This window comes from Episyrphus balteatus, chromosome 1 (assembly GCF_945859705.1).
Source record: "Episyrphus balteatus chromosome 1, idEpiBalt1.1, whole genome shotgun sequence".
Taxonomy (NCBI): domain Eukaryota; kingdom Metazoa; phylum Arthropoda; class Insecta; order Diptera; family Syrphidae; genus Episyrphus; species Episyrphus balteatus.
Genome location: NC_079134.1, coordinates 38,481,985 through 38,506,896, shown reverse-complemented (window position 1 = coordinate 38,506,896; position 24,912 = coordinate 38,481,985). Strand labels below are relative to the sequence as shown.

Sequence of the window (24,912 nt, the reverse complement as noted above, 5' to 3'; positions counted from 1 at the left end):
AAAAAAAAAAAGAAGAAAGAAATTAATATATTTTCATTGGTACAAATTTTTTGAACTAAAACTCAAAACTATACAATTTTACTAAGACACGTTGCAAGAACACAGTAAAAGTCGAAGATATATGTATATAAAATATCATATAGAATTGCGTGTTACTTGTAAAATAAAGGAATTATACTTCCATTGCAGCTGACAGCCAGGATATACTCGTATATAGTTAAGAAAATTCTATCTGCACACGTTTTTCCATCAATCTCTGTTGGGTTAGGACAACATATATATCCAATGCAGCCGCCACCATAAGGAATTTCACCTCCTCATATGTAGTTTTGTCTACACAACATAAGATAACTTTGAATCCATGGATATATCCATATAAATGTACTCTCTATATACGCCCTGAAACTATTATAATACAAATATTAGAAATGACTGCTTGCAGAAAATACAGCATTATCTTGCAGAGTAACTTCCTGTATAGACAAGAAACACTTAAGATTACTCTCGTTTATGTATGTGTATAAGGATTGCATCAATATCTTCCTTTTGTCTATACTATATCAACCCACTTTGGCGCTTAAAAGTAGAATGAAAGCGTACATTATATTAGTTTTTGTCTATATTTATGTAGTACACATAAAATAGATTTATTCATCAGGAATAGTATAGTGTGTTTGCAATTAAAGTGAGCTTTTAAGTCATATATATGGTTGTTTGCAATGTTTTACTATTGTATACTTGAAGAGAACGATAAAATTGTTTGTTTGAGTGAGCATTAACGAAAGAAAATTGAAATTTTAGATGAAATTCTGAAAAATGGCGCCCAACAACAACTATTTAGTATAATATTGGAACGAAAAACTGTTTTTTAGATTAATTTTTTCTTTACATTAATGGAGATCGGTAAAGCTTTTGTTGATTAATTTTCAATAGTTAAAATAAATTGATATCGAGCCCTTTGTTGGGCGCCATTTAAAAAAAAATTATCAATAAGAAAATATCGCAATTGCTGATGACAGAGATTTTTAAAGATGTAGGAGTATAAATCACAAATGTTGTAAACACAAAATGGCGCCCAACTCAAAACCATTGTAAAAAATATAAAATTTAATAAAGATGTTTTAAGCTAATCTTTTTCTGAATCTCATAGAGATTGCAACAATCTCCTTCCTGAAGAATTCTAATAATAAATAATTTCTATTGATATCAAAGATTTTGTAGGACGCCACTTACCTCTATTCAAAGACAATGGTACTCGTAGGTCTAATTCAGTAAATGGCTTGGAATTTTAGGATTTATGAAATTTTTCAAGAATTAAATATATAGAATAATAGGCAATATCGAATTTACAAGCGAAATTGCAATAAAAAAAAAGTTTCGATTAAAAAAAATTGGCGCCCAACTGAAAGCCATTATACATTAAGGTAAATATTCCAAATGTTCTATTAAGTGCCACTTTATTCCTTTTTTTATTTTGACTGTTCAAAATGTTATTAATTTCGTAAACGTGTCAGGAAATGTAATATATCTGACACGTAGAATTTGATGTATTGGCTCAGTTTGAAATTTTGAAAAGAATTTAATTTTTAAAAACTGGTATAATTGAAGTATAATCAGTTATCATTGTGATTCTCAACTGGTATAAAACCATTATCTGTCAAAAAATATGTCTTTATGTATATGTATGTATTAATCAATTACATAATTTAAAATGAAAAATTAATTCAAATCGCAATGAATTTAATAATGAATGAATAATACAATGAATGGTATAAATGTTCTTATTTTATGCAATTAACATTCAGATACATTTCAATTGTAATAAATTGGTTTAAAAAAAAATAAAGACTTTGGTAAGTATTAACAATAAATCGGTTTTATTATTTTAATTATTGCATTTTTAAGCTCTTAATTAAATTATTTCCAACTGGTATAATACTCTAAAAGTTTTTGTATGTTAAATTAGAATACAACCAGTGAGAAGGTTTAAAAACATACAAAAATAAATCGAAATAAATGGTATAAACTGGTCTAAAACAATATAAAAGACGTTATTCCCACGATATAAGAAATGATTTCATCTAAGAAATTGTTTATTTATTGGTATAATGGTGTAAACTAGTTTCAGAAGAAAATATGAATCCATCAATTGGTATCGTTCGCTTGATATAGTTCGCTTTTGAATTGTGAGCACTGTCCACTTTTAAATTCCAACATTTCCAAATGGTATACGTTTCTAGATAATGAGCTTTTGATGAAAAGATGTAAACTCCAAATGATCTAAACTAGAATAGGTTTAAATAAGTCCGAAAATAATAATTCTTATACTTAAAATAGTAATCTGGTTGACTGTAAGCAGAAATTAGTTACAAAAGAAAATTTGTAATTGGCATACAAAACTGGTCTAATTCAGAACTTAAGGCTCTACCATTCTACTACTATTCGAAACAAATTAGAAGGTTCAGTCACATTAACGTCCAATGACCTTTAAATGGTATAAAACTAAATACACTGTGAATAAGTAGGAAGTAATGAAATACAACTGGTATACATTTTTGCCCCTTAGAGTAAAAGCTTTTTAATTGCCAAATAATTTTTTTAATTTCTCCTGTGAGTAAGAAAATTCTAATTTGCTTTAAGTATTGAGGTTTTGTCACTTTGGTAGTTTCCGATTATTTACTAGTATAAACTCTTGCTCACCTTACTCGTACGTTTTAACACAGCATAAGGTTAACTATATCACCTAAGGATCAAACTACGTGAAATAAAAGGCTTCTTGGATAAAACCATTAATTGGTCTAAACTGGTCTAATGCAAAACTAAAGCCTTTAATTGGTATTGTTACCGAGATTTGGTTGCTTTCTTCAAAGAAATCTCAAAAATATAATATTTCTAACTGGTCTAAAACCTAAAATTGGTCTAAAACTTAAGATTAAAGTCAAAAACACCCAGTTTAATGATATAAAATAGATATAAATTAAAAATAAATATTAATCACAATAATATTAATGTACTTACAGTTAACATTCAAAACAACATTTGTCTCCAGACGTTGTCCCTCTGGCATGGCACGATTCCAAACAACGCATTTGTACTTGGCACCGTCATCATCACGACGCGGCACAATCGATAGTGTTGCGTTAGTTTGAAAATCTTTGGAGCCACCCTTTTGTAAGGGTGCTTGCAATGGTACTGTACTTCCATCACGATACCATCTAAAAAATAAACAAGAGCAAAAAAAAAAAAACAGGACATTTTAGAAAATATGCAAGAATGTTGTCGTCGTCGTCGTCGACAAGGACGATATGGTTGGTTTTCTTCATTTTCTTCCTTTTATCCCATCATAGTCTAGTCATCATCAAACACAAAAAAAAAAAAAAAACCATCCACACACATATTCTTTTTCATTACTTTAACAGGACGAAAGACGATGATATGTACGTCCAAAATGTGTCCGTAAAACCGCATGGTTTTTCTTCCGTACAACCGCATGGTTTTTTCTCTCTTTCTATCTCTTTTTTCCAAACACACATCACAAAGATGTAAGTGAAAAAGAAAAAAAAAACAAAGAAAATGAAAAATAATTTCGGACACATTTTCAAACGACAGGACAAAAAAAAAAAAAACAGGACGAATAATACCAAGGAAGGAAGAAAGATATTCCAAGGACTCCATGTGCCAAATAATGGCAAAAAGGCGAGACATTTGTTCCTTGTCCGATTGCGGACGTGATAAAAGCCTTAACATTGTCTGTGTTAGCTCTCGCTCGCTCATGGCTTGAGCTTTACTATTTCTCTACTACATGATACAAGCCACATTTTGTGAAGACTGAAAGATGGCTATGGTATGGTTATGGTGCCCCATTGTATAAGTGACACACAAAAAAAAAAGGAAAAAGAGAGAGAAAGATTGTCGGAGCGTGTAATTAAACAAACGCGCAAGCATTCTTCCATTGTCATCATCATCATGGCCAACACCACTCTGCTAAGGATGAGAATGAGGCGGATGCTCCAATAAATTCTGCATTTTGTCATTCAACGCCAATAAAATCCATTCAATCGTTAAGTGTGTCACAGTCAGGAAGAGAGAGAGAGAGAGTAAAAGAGACAAAAAACAATGAAAATGAAGAAATATCCAACATCACATCCTGCCTGCCTGACTTCACTTACACACAGGATTAACAGAAAAAAAAAAAAAAATATATCTCAACTTACGTTATCGTTGGATCCGGTGATCCTCCAATGCTGCTACATGTCAATTCCACTGGCTTATCTTCGGTGGCAACAGCATTGTTACCTGGCGACACCATTGGTGGATGTGGCGGTGTCAGGACAGTTAAATTATAAAATTCCCGATGTACATCAGCGCCAGTGCCTTTAGCTTTAATGCGGCACTCAAATCGTCCATTGTCTTGATTATAGGAAGCATTTCTAATTTGCAAATCGTAGATTCCTCTTTCAGGACGAAAATCCAATCTGAAAATAAAAAGAAGAAAAAATTTATATTTGAGTTAAAAATTAATTTCAACCAGGCTCAGAGGACAAAATGTCCTTATTTTTAGAAAAAAAAAAAAAAACACTTTCTCAACATTTTTTTTACGTTGTCAATTTTTCGTGAGAAAAACGAAAATTGATCCTTGAAGTGTTCAAGAAAACATTTAAGGATGTTTATTATTTTTGTTTTTGTTTTCTGTTTATCTAGGTAATGGTGCTGCCACCTACATTAAACTGTCTACTCCATTTTCTTCAAAAAAACAATTTACACACACACAAAAATACAAGACAAAACAAAAAAAAAAATCCTTAAGGAAATGAAAAACGACTAAACCATAAGTCCACGTTTTAAATTATTATCAATTTTATTTTTTTTTTTATTTTTCATTCAGTGATGCTTCCATCTTGTGATTTTCTCTCATTTAATTCAACAGCTCTATACAAAAAAAGGACAAAAAAAAAAAAAAATCGATTCGAAGGATAAATCGAATAAAAGGAACATTTCAACTGGAATGGAAGCCAAAAATGTCTAAAAATTTGATACGAAAGTGATTTATTGCTCTGTCAATTATTTGGAATGAAAAGAATATAAACGTTTTCGAATGAGAAAAAGAGAGAGAGAGAGGGAGATAGAGAGAATTACAAAATGGTTTGACCAAAAAAGCTGATGGCTAGTTGGCAGGTTGGTTTGGTTTGGCTTTTGTAAGACTGGTATATGACGGGAGAAGAAGGCGTTAAGGCGTTATTCCTCTATATTGAAGGAAAAATAAATAATGGAATCAATTTGATTTTTGACGCCATACTGCCAGAAGACTATAGAATTTTTTTTTTTCTTTCATTTTATTTTTAGTGAAGAGTCCTTTTGTTATTTGAGGGGGAGAACAATTAATTAGTTCTAAGAAATCATTTTCAATTGAGATGATGAAGGAATTGAATTTCAAGGAATTTTGAAAAAGATTGTTAAGCATCGTGTGCTTTTGAACTGAGATGTCTGATGATGATTATTATAAAAAAAAAAAAATGGAGAAGTATATTTGATTTTCTTGGAAGAAAGTTTATGGGGACAAATGTTTATTTTTCACAAGAAAAAGTCAAACTGAGGGATTTTAAGCAGAAATTTAAAATTTTCTGTATATAATCGAAGTTTAAAAACTTAAAATTAACTTTTATCTGAGCCAAACTGTTTACGGATAAAAGATTTTTCTTTTATCCGGGGCATTATTTAATAGAAATTATTAAGAAAAATAAAAGAAATGGTTAAAACAATTCAGAATGTAAACTTAAATTTCTTCGGATAACAATTTAGTTCTTATCCAAACATGATTTTTAGTGAAGAAAAGAAGATAGAAAGTTTTCTTTTATCCAAGGCATTATTTAAATGTAAATGTATCAAAAAACATACAATTATCTTTTATCCGAGCCAAAGTGTCTAGGGATAAAACAAATACCACAAACAAATGAATTGAAGCACCTTACAATAATATAACCCTTAATGTATTCGGATAACAAGTTTTCTTTTGTTGAAGTCATTTTTCAGATGTAAAGATATAATTAAACCATAAGAATTTTGTTGAATAATCCACTGTAATAATCAATGTGACTTCGGATAAAAATCATATGAATCAATGTGAATCGGATAACAAGTTTTCTTTTATGTAACGAATCTTTGAAGTATGATTATAACTAAATTATTATGTTTTCCTTGAAAGAATCCACTGTGATAGGCAATATGAATTCGGATAGAAATAAAACATCTTACAATACGAGCTTAAATGTATTCGGATAAATAGTTTTTTGTTTATCCAAGACATTATTTAGGTGTAAATATATCAAAACCACAAGGAAATTACTTTTGACTAAAAAATAACTTTCAAATGTCTTTGGATAAAAAAAATCCTATAACTAAGACACTTTGTGATTGCAAAATTATCAAAAATATAAAATTGTTTAGTAATTTTCTGATTTATACGATTTCGGATAAAAATGTTACCATCATAAATGTTATCCAGAGCCTTATTTCAATGAAATTGTAACTCAAATTGTAAAATGATGTGAAATATCTTACATTATGAACTTAAATGTCTTCGGATAAAGAGTTTCCTTTTATCCAAGACATTTTTTGATAGTAAAATTTGCATAATCATGCGAGTTTCGTTGAAAAGAAAAATTGAGGTGGTCAGAATGTGTTCGGATAACAATATTACCTTTTATCGAGAACTTTATTACAGACAAAAAGTAAAGCAAATTTTTAAATTAATTGAAATATTATACATTTTTATCCTAAATGTCTTCGGATAAATTAAATTCAACAAAAAAAAATAACATACACACAAATTTCATTCAAATAATCTTCTACAATGGTCAAAAAACCTTCGTATAAAAATTTACCTTGTCAAGTTTGTGTATAAGGTGTTTGGTAATCCGAACTTATTTAAATAATTCAGGGAACGAAAATTTACTTGAAATCTTTGATAATGTTGGCACTTTCAATTGCATATAAGAGATAATGTATTCGGAAAACTTATTTGCTCTATAATGTGTTACATATTTATCGCACTCAAATTAAAAGCAAAATATTTCGGATAAACTTTTAATAGCAATGACAATTCTCGGATAAGTTGATTTTTCTCGATCAAACAAATGTATTACATTTAAAATAATTTGAGGAAAGAGAATAATTTATATTTAAGGAGATAGAAGTATTTTTTAATTGGAACTCGAAAGACAAGGCAACAATTTTCCACGCTCTTCATCAAATTATGATTATATTGCATTCTAAAATTAATTGAGCTCTTTCAATGAATTTCTTCGAAATACAAAACTTCACAAAATATTTTCGAGAAAATTTGAAATTGATGAAATCTTAAATCTACCTACGTCAAGGATCTTAAAAGGTAATTGGTATAAAATGAAAATATTTGCTGTACCTACATAAATTTCATAGAATTTAATTTTGCTCCCAGAAAACATTCTTCATGAAATGCACTTCATCAAAGCTTACCTTATGAATGTTTTGGTAGTTTTAGTTTCTAGACGAGTTAACAAAATTCAAATTGAAACACAATGAAGAGTTACTTTATTAAGCGTTGATGCAAACGTGTGGTAACTATAGTTTTGCAGGAGATTATTTTTAAACATTTTATTAAAGTCTAAAACAATCTTAAGTTTTTTTCAAAGGAATATGTAAATATTTTTTGGGATTGAATTTTATTTCATTTAATTTTTCAATACTTTCATTGTGGTGTGCATACATATTTTTTTCTTGAATGGCAGTAGGTATATGAATGCAACGTGTAGTATTTCTTTCACTATATAACTCATTTACGCATAGTTTCAGTATTATAAATGGTGAAACGTGCCAAATGAAAAATTACGTAGAAAAAAAAAATTTCTAAAATATTTTATCATACAGAATATGACCAGTATAATACACTCTAGGTCATTTGATTAAGTCGATTGTTTTTAATTTATTGAACCTAGGTGGAGGAAATGTCTTCGGATAAAGATCTACCTTATTTCCAAAATTTGATATGACGGTTAGACTATAGAATGCTTTAGAGTAGTTGAGTGTTTCTATCAGGAAACCTTCGGATAAGGCATTTCTTTTTATCCGAATGAAAAAAACCGAAATAAGATGAAAAAATTGCTCAAATGTCTTCGGATAAGAATTTGTTTTTATCCGACGGTTAATATAATTGTAAAAATAGCGAAGAAACATTAATAGGTTAAAAGATCTCTTTAAATGTCTTCGGATAATCTTCTATCCGAGACCCAATTTAGGTGTTAAATTTGAGATTTTATTGAAAAAAAAAAATATTTGTTAAACATTATATTTAATCCGACACTAACAATTACTGCTAAAATACTATCTTTCCATTTTACATTACTTATCTTAAATTTTTGAGTAAATATAAATGCAATTTCGAACAAAAACGAGATAATACTTTATGTGGAAGCTTAGGAGTTTTTTAATCGGTATGGAATGATTAAAAGTATAAAAATTATTTGATATTTTAGTGTAAGAATTATGAAAACATGCAGTATTTGTTGAAATAGAGTGGCAAAATGCCTTCGGATAAAATGTTTTCTTTTATCCGAATTATTTTTTTCAAATGAGAGTACTGTGAAAAAGATACCAACGAAGGAAAAGTTTAATTTTAAATGGTAAAATGTCTTCGGATGAAGATTTTTTTTTATCCGAGACCTTATTTCACTTGCAATTAACTAAAATTTGCTAAGGCATACAGAATTTGCTTAAATAGTTTAAGATCTACATCAGAATACCTTCGGATAACAATTTTTATTTCATCCGAATCATTATTTTAAAAAAAGAGTTTCTTAAAAAAGCTAAAATGAAATGAAAAAATCTATTAACGACACTAAAATGTCTTCGGATAAGGGGTTTTTGTATCCGAAATCTTGTTTGAGTCTTAAATGAACAAAAACATGAAGAATTTTTGTTCAACCAGTTAAATTTCGTCGTCAGAACGCTTTCGGATAAATCATTTTCATTTATCCGGACCTGTATTTGAGATTGTTAATGAAAAAAGATAGATTAAAATGTCTTCGGATAAAGAGTTATTTTTTATCCAGAGTCAAAAATAGTAATACAATTTATTTATGAATTTCAAAACTAATAAATAAAAATTCCCTGGTTCGACCCTAATTATTCGATTCTGAATGTTCTTTCAGTGAAAAAGAAAAGCTTTATGTTTGAAAAATATGAATCGTCGAGTCCTTATAAAAACACTGGTATCCTTCTGGTATACTGGATATATGTATGTGGAACACATACAAAGTATAAGGAAGTGGGTATAATTGTTACAAATTATGTTAAGGCTATGTGAAAGGATCTATTAGCCCCCCGGGTAACAGAAAATGTTTTGTGTTCTCGTCGTCGTCGTCTGATACAATGGAACAAGTTATGGTAACTATACCTACCACCGTATAACCATCTAACCAACCAACCGACCAACCGTTGTACCGTAGTAAGGTATTATGCCTTATTTCTTTTACCACACATAACATACCTTCATATCGTGAAAAAGGATTACAGGATGTTTTATAACTTGTTAACCATTGTGCTTCATATTGTTCGTTCGCTGAGAACATCTACATTTTGGTTTTATTATAAAAAAAACGTATTTTTCTTCTATGGTAACACGAAAAGTATATAAAAAAACAACTATGTTTGTTTTCAGAAAGAGAGAGACAGAGAGATAGAAAGAAATCTGGACGATGAAGAAGTGATAGAGGAGTTGGAGGGTTAGGTATATGATATTAAGAATATTTTATGGTGAAAGAATTTTTCATTCTTTTCTCTCTTGAATATAAATTTTAAATTTTCTCTTTTACATTTTAATTTTTTTTTTTTGTACTTTAAATACAAAAAAAAAACAAGACCTTGTTTCGGACATAAAAGAATTGTTTACTAAACTTATATGAGAGATTTTAATATTAGACTATTTTCAAGTTAATTAAGTTAATCCTTGTGTTAGGGATTGAGAGAGGATTATAATGGTTTTTAAGCTTTTTTTTTTCCAAACAAAATATGACCTTTGGGGATGTTTTGTGGTTTTTTTTTATGATTAATCAGGCAAAAGTGAAATTACTTGTTTTTATTTATTTTAATATTTGTCTAGAGTTTTTTTTTTTTTGTTTTGCATGAGGTTAACAGAAAAAGGTATAAAATTTTGTGAAATGTTAAGGGAACAAATAAGGAAGACATTCTTCATAACCCCTTTGGGGTTAACAACAGAAAAAAAAAGATTAGTTTTAACGTTTAGATACTTTTTAATGACTCATAAAAAGTTTGTTGAGTTTTTTTTTTAATGTGGAAATGAAACACAGTTTAATAGCTAAAATGATGGATTTATTCAAAGATTAATTAGAAACAGAGGAAATTAGATCCAAAAAGTATTAGAAAAGGTTGATTATATAATAAAAGATTTTGCAAGTGTTATTTAATTTTATTTTTTGCAAAGGGGAAACATCATATTTTTTTGATAACTTTATGGAAAAGTTTATTTTTTTAATTTATTTAAAAAAAATGTGCTGTTTGTAATAAAAAACCACTTATCCGGGAATTATCATGGGAGCGTGTTGTTTATCCGAAACATTTTTGTGTTAGTTTTGTAAGTATTTCATGTTTTTGATAAATTTTTAAATCGTTATCCGACTATATTTAAAGTTCTTAGAGTCTTAAATAAAAACTTATTTTTATCCGAAGACAGTTTTACCATAAAAGATTATTTAAAAGAACTTATCTTGATCTTGGAAATAAGAGAATCTATCTATCCGAAAACTTTTTATCTCAAATAAAGGTACCGGATAAAAGAAAACAAATTATCCGAAGATATCGTTAAAACGTCTATTAAAATAAAGGCCCGGATAAAATTTTTCTTTTTATTCAAGCTAATTTGATTGATTTTATTTCAAGTTTTTTCTATCTTTCGATATTTTTGCTTATAAATCATACTTTGAATATAAACTTAAATCGTTATCCGAAAACATTTAGTTCCGGATAAAATACAACATTTTATCCAAGAATATTTTAATTTAAAAAACAAATTACTTACATGGGTTTTTTTTTATATATTTCGTTACTTTTGTATGTAATTCCTAGCAAATAGAGTATTTAAAACTTTATCCAAACACATATTTAAGCTTTTCTTGTGGATTAATTTATTAAAATTAACTCTCTTTTCTTCAATAAAATTCCCGGATAAAAGACGATTTTATTCAAAAGACAGATACATATTTCGATTTGATTCGATTTGTTGTTAGCTTTTTACATTTATCCAATAAAAAAGCAGTTTTGCAAACATTTTGACTAAATCGTCTCTTAAAGACAAAAAATCTGTTTATTCCAACGTAACTTTTAAACGCCTTAATCAATTATGGTCATATTGACACTATTTACTTATTACAACGAAACGATAGTCATAAGCTCTTCTGCCACAATCAAATGCAGTAATTTACTTTATCACAAGTCTCAATGAGAGGCACCTTAAAGTGAAAAAAAAATCTTTTAAAATCTCTGTCACTTTTTCGCAAGAATAAAAAAAAATTAAAATCAATCGTCCAGAAAAACTTTCAATATTGTCAAAGACATAAATTAAATATTTTCATTCAAACTATCCAGACATATAAAAGTAACAAAAACAAAAAAAAAAAGAAATAAAAAAAAATATATTTTTAAAATCAATTTTTTTTTTGTATTAAAAAAAAAGTTGAAAACTTTTTCCAAGTCAATTTCCCATGCGAGCATTTTTTTTTTAGTTTTTTATTTTATTTTTATTCCGCGAGAAACTTTTTCTTTCCTGAAATTCCCACTTCAGAAATTGTTGTCCCCTTTTTTTTTTGTTTGTAATTTACTTTCACCGACTGAGATAAACGGGAACCATTAAATACAACAAAAAAAAAAATGAAAATGTCATTTAGTGTTCTGGATTTTTTTTTTTTTGTATATTTATTTTTCTTTTTCATTTTACTTCAATCTGTGATTTTGTGGTGTTGGTGGCCTTAAGCTAATAGAAAACTTTGTCAAAGCAAATTTTCATTTTTCAACTTAAACTTCAACTTTCAAAATAAAAATCAAACCTTCAAACTGGAAATAAAAAGAAAAATAAAAAAAAAAAAAAAAAAAACATTTCGTAATTTTGCTTATGGCAGTTAAGGACTTTAAACAAATTTTAATAGTTAAAGGCTTTTTTCTGCACAATCGGATTATAAACAGCAGCGGATTAAGTGGATAAATATGTTTACGAGTTGGTTTAAGGGATGTTTGAAGGCTAATGATTTTTTAAGATGCTTTAAGGTTGTAAAGGAACTAAAGGATATCTAAAATCCATACGAAAAGTTTGACTTGAAGAATATCTAAAGCCCTTGCAATTCTTAAGGTTCAACAAAAAAAAAAAGTAAATCCATCCCCGAACCATATTTTTCGAGTTTATTTTGTTTATTTTGTTTATTTTATTTTTACTTCTCTTTTTTTTTACGGGAAAGAATTTAATTGACTTTTATGAGGTCTCGTAATAATGTCTCTACAGGGAGTCCTTGTTGTCCTTTTTATTCTGGCAAATTATACACAATTTATGATTGCCTCTACCCCGATTACGACTTTCAGCAGTTCAGTTCACAGTTTTTTTGGAGGCGTGTAAAAAAACTAACATAAACTATTTACATCAAAAAGTTCTTAAGGGCTTGGGTTTGACTTTTAATATAGCAGTTGTATAAGGTACGAGTATATACACAGATAAAAGGATATATAAATCATAAGGCGAAAAATTAAAAGGGCGGTTGGTGTAGATTGGTTGGTTTGGAATTATTTTGGAATTGAAATAAGAGAACGCCAACGAAAGAAGAGAATTAACAATTTAACTTATTATAGTGTTGTTGGTTCTGATGATGATGATATCGTCGTCGTCGTTACGTTGCGTTGCGTTGCGCTATAGTTGATGAAAACTGTGAATTAAGTGGATGTTAATTACTTTTTCTTTTGTAAATAATATAAAGTTTCATTTTCTAATTATTTACGAAATAGTTTTTGTTGCTTTTTTTTGTTCTTCTTATTTTGATTTTTTGAAGGCAAAAAAGTTTTTTTGGGGAAAGAAAAACAAATTCGAAGTAGTTTTGTGACAACTTCTGATTCATATGGCTCCAAGGATATATTTTCAATTTTGGATTTGGAAAATTATTTGTAAGGATTGTATGGAATGCAATAAATTGTTCAATTCTTGAGAATTTATTTTGTCACCCATAGAAAATTTTGTTCTTGAGTTGTTTTTTTTTTTTTTTTAAGAAAGCAAATCAAAACAACTAGTTTTTTTCGAAAGAGTTGAGCCTTTGTTTATTCGGATCCTCTGAGGAGGAGTTCAGGAGAAAAATACAAATAATGGTCACAGAACGTTTCTTTGGAGAAATATAATGAATAGAAACGGAATATTGTCTGCTCTGAGAGTGCTATCAACTTCCAACATATTATAATCAAATTAAATTAACCAAAGAGAGTCACTGTGGTGTATGCGTAACTTTTTTGAATTTAATAATCTTATAGAAAATATTTTTTTATTTTTCTAAAGATTATTTACATACAAAAAAGTTACGCATACACCACAGTGACTTTCTTTGACAGAATAATAAAACCGTCTGACTTTTTTGCAAATTCACTAACTGTTAAAATTATACGGTTGAAGAGTAGAAATTTTGACTTGTGGTGTTTGCATAATGCTAGGGAACTTTGATGGCTTTTGAAATTTTCAGTGCAAATTTTGTTTTTTTTTATGAAGATCTGCTTAAGGTAGGGTGGGCAAATAACGAATTTTGGTATTTGTAAAGAACTCGAAATGGACAAATAACAGAAGTTTGAATAAATACAAAATTGGAGATTTTAGGGGATTTTGAATTTTTTAGAACAAATCTTGAATATCTTCTAAACAAACTATTATTTTTGGTCACTGTTAATTTTTTTTTCGTTATTTAATATTTCCTTAACAGAGGGTGAACAAACTATGATTTTCAAGGTAGAAACACGAGTGCAAAAAAATAATTTTTAGGGATTTTCAGAACTCTTGAACTTTTTAGTTCAAAATTGTTTTTATTGAATATTTGCTATAAAGGAGGTGCAATTTTATATGTCTATCTCAAAATTTGAGCGTTTTGGACGATTTTACATTTTTCCGACTTCCTATAAGAAAAAAATGAATTTTCTTTAAATTTTTTTTGAAGGGTGGACAAACAAAAATTTTGGGTAGGCAAACATGGAAAAAAAGAGCACAAGAGAAAGAGTGCAAGAGAAAGAGTGCAAGAGAAAGAGAAACGATTTTCCTACGAAAACGATGCTGATATACCGCAAGGTAGAGTTTTAGGTCCAATTTTGTACATTTTATTGTTATATAAGCCACAAATGACGGGACAACGCAAAAATTCCAGAAAGTCAAACAGTTATCAAATCTTACATCGAATAGAAAAAATTCTTTAGAAATATGACGGACCGGAAAACAACTTTTTATATCTAATGCAGTTTTTCTTAAAGAACTCTTGGAGTTCGAAGGTTCTATTACTCCAAATCCCTTTTTGTACTCAAGACTTTTGTTCAGTGTTTAAATGATTAATTGAATATCCGTTCTTAAAATCCAAATTTCAAAATTTCAGAACGAATAAAAGACTTTTTTTTACTTGAAATGAAGCATTTCACTTTAATGAGTTCTCCTGAATTAATGAACTCTGCTGTCATTACAATTTGTGAAGAAATTATTTATCTAATTCATAAGTCGTCAAGTGTGGTCATCAACAAAAAAAATTATATAAACAAAATGAAAGCAATATAATATCCTTATTCACCCCTTCCTTCTGTCATCTCAAACCCGTATAATTTTGTCATAATTTAATCAACAATATGTGCCCTTCCATGCATAAAGGCAATCATAATAATCAATGACAAAAAAAAAAATTTATTCATTACCCAATTTCTATGATGGTGACAAAAAAAAATACCTACTTAATAAAATATTCTTCTTAGACATGAACCCTACTAGTAGGTACACCTACACAAAAAAAAATAACATTTACCTATAAATAAGTAATTTCTATGTTTTGCCATTCAATTAAGGACATCATTTTATCGGAAGCCTTTAGCATTCTCAAACACAACAAAAAATACAAATACAAACAAAAATTTACAATACAATATGCGGTTGTACCTACTGATTTCCATAAAATCAATTCATATTTCTTATTCTTTTTTTTTTTGAAAAAATACAAAAAAAAGAATACCACGGAAACGTGTATTTTCTTTCCACACACATTCGCAAACAATTCAATTTCCAATCACAGACAAACGAACATTGGCAATTTACGCCACCACATCATCGAATTTCTTCCACTGTTCTGTCGCAGCAACCAAAAAATATGATTATGATGATGATAACGACAACAAGAAAGAAGATGAAACCGAAATTCGTCCTTAATCAGATTCAAATGAAATTACCTCAATTAGATGTCAGATCCTTTCATATTTACATCATCACCCAATGCGGATAAATGTCATTTTTCTTATTTTTTTTTTGGTTTTGGTTTGATATTGAAAACACATAATAATCATTTCTTATAACACACATTTTGGGATCCTTATAAAGGATACATAACACACATTGACTTGCCTCCCAGTTATAAGCTATCACCCAGTTTCTCATTCTTCCTTTCGCGTCTTTCTTCTTTTTTGTTTTTTGTTTTTTTTTTTTTTTTAGAAAAAAAAAGGAAAACAATACGAAAAGAAATAAATTTATGAGAATTCTTCGAAAAGAAAATTTGCCTCCTTGAGAAAAAAAATAAGTAAGTGAAGATGAATATGATCCTGTTGCTGAAAAAGTTATGAGTGATATGGCGTAGGTGGGTGCACTTGTACAATATTTATATGTGTGACTAAGAAGACATTGAAATTGCAAAACAACGAATAATGATTGATCGTATTTATGAACTCTCTCTCTCTCTCAACAGTTAACAACTCTAACTACCCAACATTTCAGGATACTACTTATACTTGTTCAGCAAAAAAAAAATTAAGTTCTTCTTCTTTTGGTTTTTTGCTGGGGAATAAATCGAAAAACGAAGCAGAAAGAAGCAAAAAAAACACATACTAATGTGAAGTTATTGCTTCATGGGCAAAGGATGTTGCTAATAATAATCATAATTTCCAGATGGTGGATAAGAAAAATGATTATTGGCTTGAATATTTTTTTGGGGGTTCGTTCAATATATTACATCGTCATCGTCTTTATTTTTTTTTTTTTGTTTTTTTTGGTTAAAATATGTATAAGAGTGTGTTTGGTCAAAGTAGTAATTTATTAGAATTTTTTTTTGCTTATTAATACAGTCAAATAAGGAGAAAAAAGGGGTAAATCTCGGAATAAATGTTAGTAGAAATTTTTTTTGCTCAATATCTTCCTTTTGCCATTCTATAACATATCTCAAAAGTCTAGAAAAATCTCATGTCCGCTTGTCGCGATTTCAAGGTCAAATCGCGAAATGGAGATTTTCAAAATTAGCAAAAATAGGCTATGGTATTATATACACATATGATACATGATTTCAAGGTATTTTTTAATGCTAATTCCAAAAAATCTAAAATCAAGACAATCTGACGTCTCTGGAAAAAGTTATAACTGTTTTTCATTTGTCAACTCATATTATTATAAAGGTTGCAAACTTACTGCCGAAAAACCCTTAAAAATTATGGTAGATGAACCAAATTTTGCATGAAGATTTTAGAATCCATCATTATTAAAAATCAAAACAATCCATTACAAAAAATATATATACCTAAGAAATAATGGTATTTTTTGATGAAGGGGCAAATTTTAGGATATGCACTAAAGAATATTCTTGTTCATCTTAGGAATAAGTGCTAATAGGCTATTTTTTTCATTTTAATCTTTGTTTGGATATTCTTTAACTACCCTCAAAAATCTAAAAAAATCTCATGTCCGCAAGTCCTAATTTTCTTGGTTTGAAGATAAGGTGCAGATTTTAAAAAATTGAAAAACTACACTTCAGATATTTGGGTCAGATCAACATGAATAAGGTGCATTACTTTTCAGGGATGGTCAGGTTGACTTGTTTGTGAGTTTTGTTGGAATAAGTGTTAAAAATACCTTTAAATCATGTCGCTTATGTTGGTATACATATAAAAATTTAAACTTTTCTTATTAATTTTTTAAAATATGCACCTTATTTTCAAACCAAGAAAATTAGGACTTGCGGACATGAGATTTTTTTAGATTTTTGAGGGTAGTTAAAGAATATCCAAACAAAGATTAAAATGAAAAAATTAGCCTATTAGCTTTTATTCCTTAGATGAACAAGAATCTTCTTTAGTGCATATCCTAAAATTTGCCGCTCCATCAAAAAATACCATTATTTCGTAGGTATATATATTTTTTGTAATGGATTGTTTTGATTTTTAATAATGATGGATTCTAAAATCTTCATGCAAAATTTGGTTCATCTACCATAACTTTTAAGGGTTTTTCGGCAGTAAGTTTGAAACTGTTATAATAATATGAGTTGACAGATGAAAAACAGGTACAACTTTTTTCAGAGACGTCAGATTTACTTGATTTTAGATTTTTTGGAATCAGCATTAAAAAATATCTTGAAATCATGTATCATATGTGTATATAATACCATAGCCTATTTTTGCTAATTTTGAAAATCTCCATTTCGCGATTTGACCTTGAAATCGCGACAAGCGGACATGAGATTTTTCTAGACTTTTGAGATATGTTATAGAATGGCAAAAGGAAGATATTGAGCAAAAAAAATTTCTACTAACATTCATTCCGAGGTTAAACCCTTATTTGACTGGATTATATCGTAAATAATAATTTTTTGTTTTTTTTTTGTTTTTGTGGTCGAAAAAAAAATTATATTGAAGGTTGACAAAGTATTTACACATACATAGGCTCTCCTTTCGTATAGTTTTTGGTTCATTAATTATATCGGAAGGTAATAAAGAGCTCTATAGCCTTGTACTTGGAAATGAAGAGGTCAAATAATATTCTCTCTTTCCATTTTTTTTTTTTCTAACGAAATAAATGGTGACTACCGCACGAAATTTTGGGCGAAATAATGTGACCTGTTTGTGAATCGATATTTAATACTTGTTTTTATGATTATTTTTATTTGAGGGCTGATTTTTTTTGGAAAAAAAATAATTTCAGCCTACACAAAAATGGAAATGGCACTTGTGTAAGGGGAGAAAGCTTTATGATGATGATAAGAGTCTAATGAGATAGGATGTGGATACTGATGGTTTTCCGGTATACCTACTAAAATATCATAATCATTTTGGTTTCTAAAAATGTAATGAGGCATTTTGTATTTCGTTTTGGTGATGAAATGGTTATAGGAAATTTTTTTTGTATTGGTAAAGTTCATTACTTTTGTAGGTAGATGATTTTTGAACTTACTTATCTTATCTAGTTATTTTTTATGAAGATGTAAAAACTTAATAGGACGGTTTTTTTTTATTGAAAAAAAAAAATTCCTAGGTCCTTTTTTTTTTCACCTACCAGTAATTTTTGCCTAATTATATTATTCTTGTATAGTTCGAAGGTCTATACCAGTCTGTCCAAGTTTGTACCTCAAAAAGTATAGGTCACCAGATAACACCTCGTAGATATTTGTAAGGTTTTGATGGTATCGCTTTCAAATTTGATGAAAAAGAGAGCTATTTGCATTGATGGTCTATCAGATATTAGCAGGGATACCAACTTAAAGTATATTAGCAGCCGTCATAACGCGTCATGTGACTAAGAACTAAATTTACCATTCAGGATCTATCCTTCCCAACATCATGTTAAAATACTTCCAATACATATCGCCTTTGATCACAAAAGACCCCAAGAAACTTAAGCCGAAGCCACAAAGCTACAGCTTGCTTGTGATGCCTCAATTCGTCGAAACAGAAATATTCTTAGAGCACTTTTAAGAATATTTGAACTTTGCCAGACAATGTACTACACATACAAAATTTGAAAGTATGAGGATTCGAAAGATTTTGATTTTTTATCTCAGTAAGAACTTTTTTTTGTCAACAATTTCCTTTAAAAAATCGATTTTTTTAAAACATTTTAATACATTGCACTTAAACATCTGGAGTTGCCGAGAAAAGTTATTCTAGTGTTTCTTACATATTTACTCAGCTTTCAGGTACTGGTTTTTTTGTTTAGATTAGTCATTTATTACTCAATATATAACGGGATATTTTTTTTGGAAAAGATCATAAAATTTTACTTTAAAAACAGTTTTGAAAAAAAAAAAATTTAAAAATGGGTTTCTTTAGATACAAAAATTAAACGTGTTTTTCACTTTTTCTATTATAGGTCAGCTTAGAATGAATCAATTTCATTTTTAATAACGGTTTTTGAAAGGCCTAAATATCACAAATTATTGAATTATGTACAAAGTCGCACAAAATATGCAAAAAAGAAATTTGAGATCATGATATTTTTTCCTCTCAAAAATGGAGTGACTTAAGGAATTAATTCATACTACTCATTTGCTAATTTTTTTGGGGAATTATTTATACGAAGAAGTTAATATTTTGAGCTTAGGAACCAGTAAAAAATGACACAAAAAGATTTTATGACATAGGTATTTTTCCTATATTCTTTTCACATGGAATTACTCAGAGGGAATAAAAGTTTTGAGGGCTTTCAGTTTTTTGTCTCGTCGGGTCTTTTTTTTTTTGTTCCACGTTTTTTTTCAGCCGATTTTTAAACTTGGAGGACAAAAAATCGAAAAAAAAACCGTTGACCGAAGCAAAAACACCGAAACCGGTTCAGACCTTCCGGTTTTTACCATCCCTAGTAGTTGATATAGTTATAAGCTCTAAAATAGGCCACAGAAGGTAATTTATATAAACCTGCCCGGAAAAAGAAATACAGACTCAAGCGGAAGGTACAGTTCTGTCACTTATGGAAGATAAACTAAACTTTTGAAGTTTAGAGCTAAGAGATCCGAGAACAAAACAGAAATGGGAAGATCTTTGCCGAGACGAGAACAGGGAAGATTGGAGACTATCCTATGAGATCATAAGGCGTAGGGAGGCCGTTTTCCTAAACGCAGAAAAGTTAGAACGCTTCCAAACGTTCGCGACTAGACTGACTGAATTTCTGCTACATCTGGAAAAAAATACCGGCAGTTATCATGTATGTTGGCAACTGGAAACAGGCTCTTGAAGAAAATTCTGAGCCTGCATTCCAAAGCTTAATTTTGGCTATAAGAAGCTGGAGGCTCTTGAAAATTCACAACGAAATTTAATAGACTGATGAAAAAAACATTTTTGGTCCAATAATTTCAACATCTTTATCCATTAGGCTGAAAAAAACAAGCATCCCTATGAAACTATCGATTAAGCTTCTATAAGACCTAACCAAAGCTATGATGAACGGTGATGGAGGCTGGGATTCGAACCCAGACTTCTTCCGTCACTTAAAGCTTTAAAGAAAATGACTTATACTAATTAGTAGAAGCTGTTTTAGCAGTCCAGACTTTCAAAAAAAAATATGTAGATACCTATTTACTAATGGCGGGAAAATTTTGTTAAAAAGTGGATCCGAACAACATTATTTGAGGCTTTCAAGACGTTCATAAAGACCTTACTTCCGTTTTTCAATTTAATTCTACCTTAAAAAAAAAAAAAAAAACTAAAACAGACGCAAGACAGCACTAAAAATAAAAAAAAAGAAACTAACCTCAAAACTAATCATCCAAACAACCTCTTGGGTATATTCATAAGAAAACTTTCAAACTCCCATAAAAAAAAACCTAAAAAAAACCATTTCTCTTAAACTCAGGAAGAAAGTAAAAAATAAAAAAAAAAAAAAATTGAAAATAACAATAAAATCCTCAAAGTGATATAGCAGATTGTTGAACATGACAGAAAATTAGTTTTCCTTCCCGAGGCGAACTGCAAAAAAAAAATGAAAAATAAAAAATCAACTCTAATCCCATCAGTTATATTCCCTTATAGCTTATACATTCTTTTTTTTTTATATATCCGCCAAAAAAAAAACTCCCCCATCAAACAATATCGTGCGCTGACAATAAAACTGCAGGAAAGCACAGAAGCAGCAGCAGCAGAAGAAGAAAAAAAATTATTATATAAATATTTTCTACCCTCTTTTTGTACACTACTTGTTGGTACCCACCAACAAAAAGGAGGTGGCGGCGGGGGTGGAAGGACATAACAACACAATCCCTATAGCGTGATGAAAGTTAAAGAAAAAAATACTGAACTTCCTTAGAAAGACGATGAAAAAAAAAATTTTGTTTTAAAAAAGTCTAGGTTGCGCCAGAAAGAGAGTCAGAAAAAAAAAAGAATAGAACCCGAAACACGAGAATGACATCCTGGGACCACTAAAAGAAAAGGCTCTAACTTCATATTGCGCCAAGCTCAAAACTCAAAGCTCTTGTCTCAAAAAAAAAAAAAAAAAAAATTAGAAAAAAAAAACTGAATAAATTGAATGAAGTTAAGAGCACCTACAACACTGACAGCAACGTGTTGTGTCATATTTTGTTCAACAACAAAACAAAAAAAAAAAACTGAATAAACAAAATGAAAAATACTCCTTCTATAGAAATTGTACCGGGAGAAAAAACTATGACGGCTAGGCATATAACAGCGACCTCGACAACAAACACACATCATGCAAAATGTCTGTCGCACTCCTTTGGTAGGTATTTTTTGCTTTTTTGTTTAGTCCTGTTTTTTGTTTAGTTTACCTGAAGCTATATTCTGTAGGTATTCTATAACCTAAATTATGAATTCAGGAACAATATACCTAAGCAATGACACCAATATCGGTGGAAAAAGAGGCAAAATTGAGCTGGTAAAGGTTGTACAAACTTACTTTTTCTTAGTTTTGAGGAAGTATTAATCACTGATATTTTAGATCAGTCTTAAAAAAACTGGAATGTCCTTAAATAACTTTTTGAATAAAAGAAGTAGTCAATTTTTCGAACGGAGTGCGGTTTTGTTCTCCATTATAAATTTAAAAAATATTAATTGCAACTGCAACAATTTGCATTGAAAAAATGAATTGCAACTGAAAAATATTTGCATTGAAAATAAAATTTTTAATGCAAATAAAAATATTTTGCATTAGGTTAATAAAAATTTAATTGGAAATAAAAAAATTTTTGCATTGAAAAAAAAAATCAATGCAAAATGTGTGCATTAAATATTTTTTTTTTTAATATTCGTCGAATTTCTTACAATTTTGACTTTTTGACCATACATTGGCTATGTCAACTAAAACAATGAACCTAATCTTTAGTCAAAATTGTAAGAAATTTGACGAATATTAAAAAAAAAAAATATTTATTTCACACATTTTTCATTGAATTTTTTTTTTCTATGACGAACATTTTTTATTTGCAATAAAACTTTTTTTTTAATGCAAATATTTTTCAGTTGCAATAATTTTTTTTTTCAATGTGGACATTTTTTTTTGCAATAAATTATTTTTATCAATGCAAAATATTTTTATTCGCATTAAATAATTTTTTTCTAATTTTAAATGCATTTTGTCTAATATTGATATTTTAACAACCCTGATTAGGATTACAAGTATAGGAAGGTATTGGAGTCTGGGATTTTCTTATTGAAAATTCATAGAATCCCTGTTTTTGATTTCGAAGTTAGCGTATTTGAAAGATATTATTTGACTTTGGTTGATCTTTCAAGTCATTTGGTAAAGAACAGGTTGGTTCAGAGTAAATGAATAGCAGGGTGGATGGGGAGTTGAGAAACTCCATTTGAAATAACAATTTTAACTTTTTCAAGGAGACGGACTCAATTTTGAGTCCAGAAATCCCCTAAAATCACAAAAATCCATAGAATCCAGAAAACCCAGGATCCAAAAAATCTAAAATGCCTAAAATCTAGAATCCCAAAAATTTAAAATTATGAAAACAAAATCTGAAATGCCCAAAATCTAAAAAAGCCGAAATCCCCAAAATGTTTAGGATTTAGGGTTTTTCGGATTTTCGGGATTTTGGATTTTCAATGTTTCGAGAATTCTGGATTTCTGAATTTAAATTTTCGGGATTTTGAATTCGAATTTGAAGCTTTAACTGAAACTTTAATATTTTTACGCGATTTCGGGATCCCATTTGGGATTTTGAATTTTGGCGATTCTGGATTTTCAGGATTTTGGGTTTTCTGTAGGTACTTTCGGGATTTTGGATTTTCTTTAAGTATTTCGGGATTTCTGGATTCATACATTTTTCAGGATTTTACGTTTTCGAAATTTTGGGTTTTCGGGATTTTCACCAAATTGATAAACTAAATATTTTAAATTCTTTTTTAAAACCAATACAACTCCTTCAATCTGAGAAAAATCTTCAAAGAATGGTTAACCTTTACCAAAACGAACAAAAAGCAACCTCTGTTCACTGAAACATTGAGTATATTTTTCATTTAGTAAAATTTTTTGCGATTTTGGAATCCCATCGAGATTTTAAGTTTTCGTGATTCTGGGTTTTCAGAATTTTGGGTTTTTTTGGATTTTCGGGATTTTGGAGAATTCTGGATTTCTGAATTTAGACTTTTGGTATTTTGACCTCGAACTTGAAGCTTTCTCTGAAACTTTGATCATTTTATTTAGTTTATATAATTTTTCGCGATTTCGGGATCCCATTTGGGATTTTGAGTTTGGGGGATTCTGGATTTTCAGCATTTTGGGTTTTCTTTAGGTACCTTCGGTTTTTTTGGATTTTCTATAAGTATTTCGGGATTTCTGAATTCATGAATTTTTATTTTCAGGATTTTACGTTTTCGGAATTTTGGATTTTCGGGATTTTCACCAAATTGATAAACTAAATATTTTAAATTTTTTTTTCAAAACCAATACAACTCCCTCAATCTGAGAAAAATCTTCAAAGAATGGTTAACCTTTACCAAAACGAACAAAAAGCAACCTCTGTGGCATTACCTATTTTTTTTATCAAAAACCACCCATCAGCTTTCTTCTACTATATGCAAAATTAGGTGTAGGCGAAATAGGGTAGGTTCAAGAAAAAAAGAAGTATATGAATAATTCATTCATTTTTTTGTGTTTGTTCTCTAAAATTCATCTTCGTATGTAATAAAAAACAATCTCCATACTCAGCCACTAAGAACACAATTTTTCGTCGTCATCTTTAAGAAAGCGCAAAAGCCTTTTCTTGTTTCATTTTTTTTTTCGTGTGAAGAAAAGTTAAAAAAAAAAAATTCCATCATGGAAAAGTGAGTGAAAGATGCAAAGAGTGAAACAAGCACCTGCTTACCAAGAAAAAAAAGAAAGAAAGGTTTATTGGATTTATTTCAGCTTCACAAGGACGACGACAGGAAGAAAGTGTATAGGAACATCAGAAAAATGAGATAGAAAAAGTAAGAGAGTGAGTAAAGTGAAAAAAGATATTAGAAGAGAAGCAACTAATAAATACCAGGGAGCCGTAGCTTGTACAAATAAGGAATGATAAAACACTGTTTTCAAGAAGAAAAGCAAGTCGTGTTTTTCTAGATTTTTTTTTGTACCTACTTTCTTTACCTATCTTACAACCTTCTTTCTTCTTGTTTTTGACTTTTCTTTTCTTTTTCTTTTCTATACCATCTTGTCTTGTCTCTGGCTGCTTCAATTTTTATTGGCATAAGAATGAAATGGGGAAGGGGCCAGGGTGTGTGTGAGGGAGGTTAAGTTTTAATACTAACCCTCTCATGGGGAGGATATATGATATGGAAAAGTAAAAGCTACTTAGAAGAAAAATGCTTTTGCATGTCACACAGGCACACAATATCCTGATAGCTCCTTTTTATTTTGGTATAAAAATTGTTGTTGTAGGCTCACATTCAATAAGTCATGGTGTGTAT

At 29.3% G+C, this 24,912-nt stretch overlaps 1 protein-coding gene across 3 annotated transcripts in view; it reads right to left on the bottom strand.

Moving 5' to 3' along the window:
- LOC129905543 (hemicentin-2-like) overlaps positions 1-24,912 on the bottom strand; it is a 456,916-nt gene that overhangs the window by 151,870 nt on the left and 280,134 nt on the right. For all 3 annotated transcript variants that reach the window (XM_055981019.1, XM_055981020.1, XM_055981021.1), the window contains exons 3-4: positions 4,215-4,475; positions 3,019-3,215 (exon numbers count right to left, since the gene is read on the bottom strand). In XM_055981019.1, coding sequence (XP_055836994.1) covers positions 3,019-3,215; positions 4,215-4,475 — 458 coding nt within the window. The remainder of the gene's footprint in view (positions 1-3,018; positions 3,216-4,214; positions 4,476-24,912) is intronic.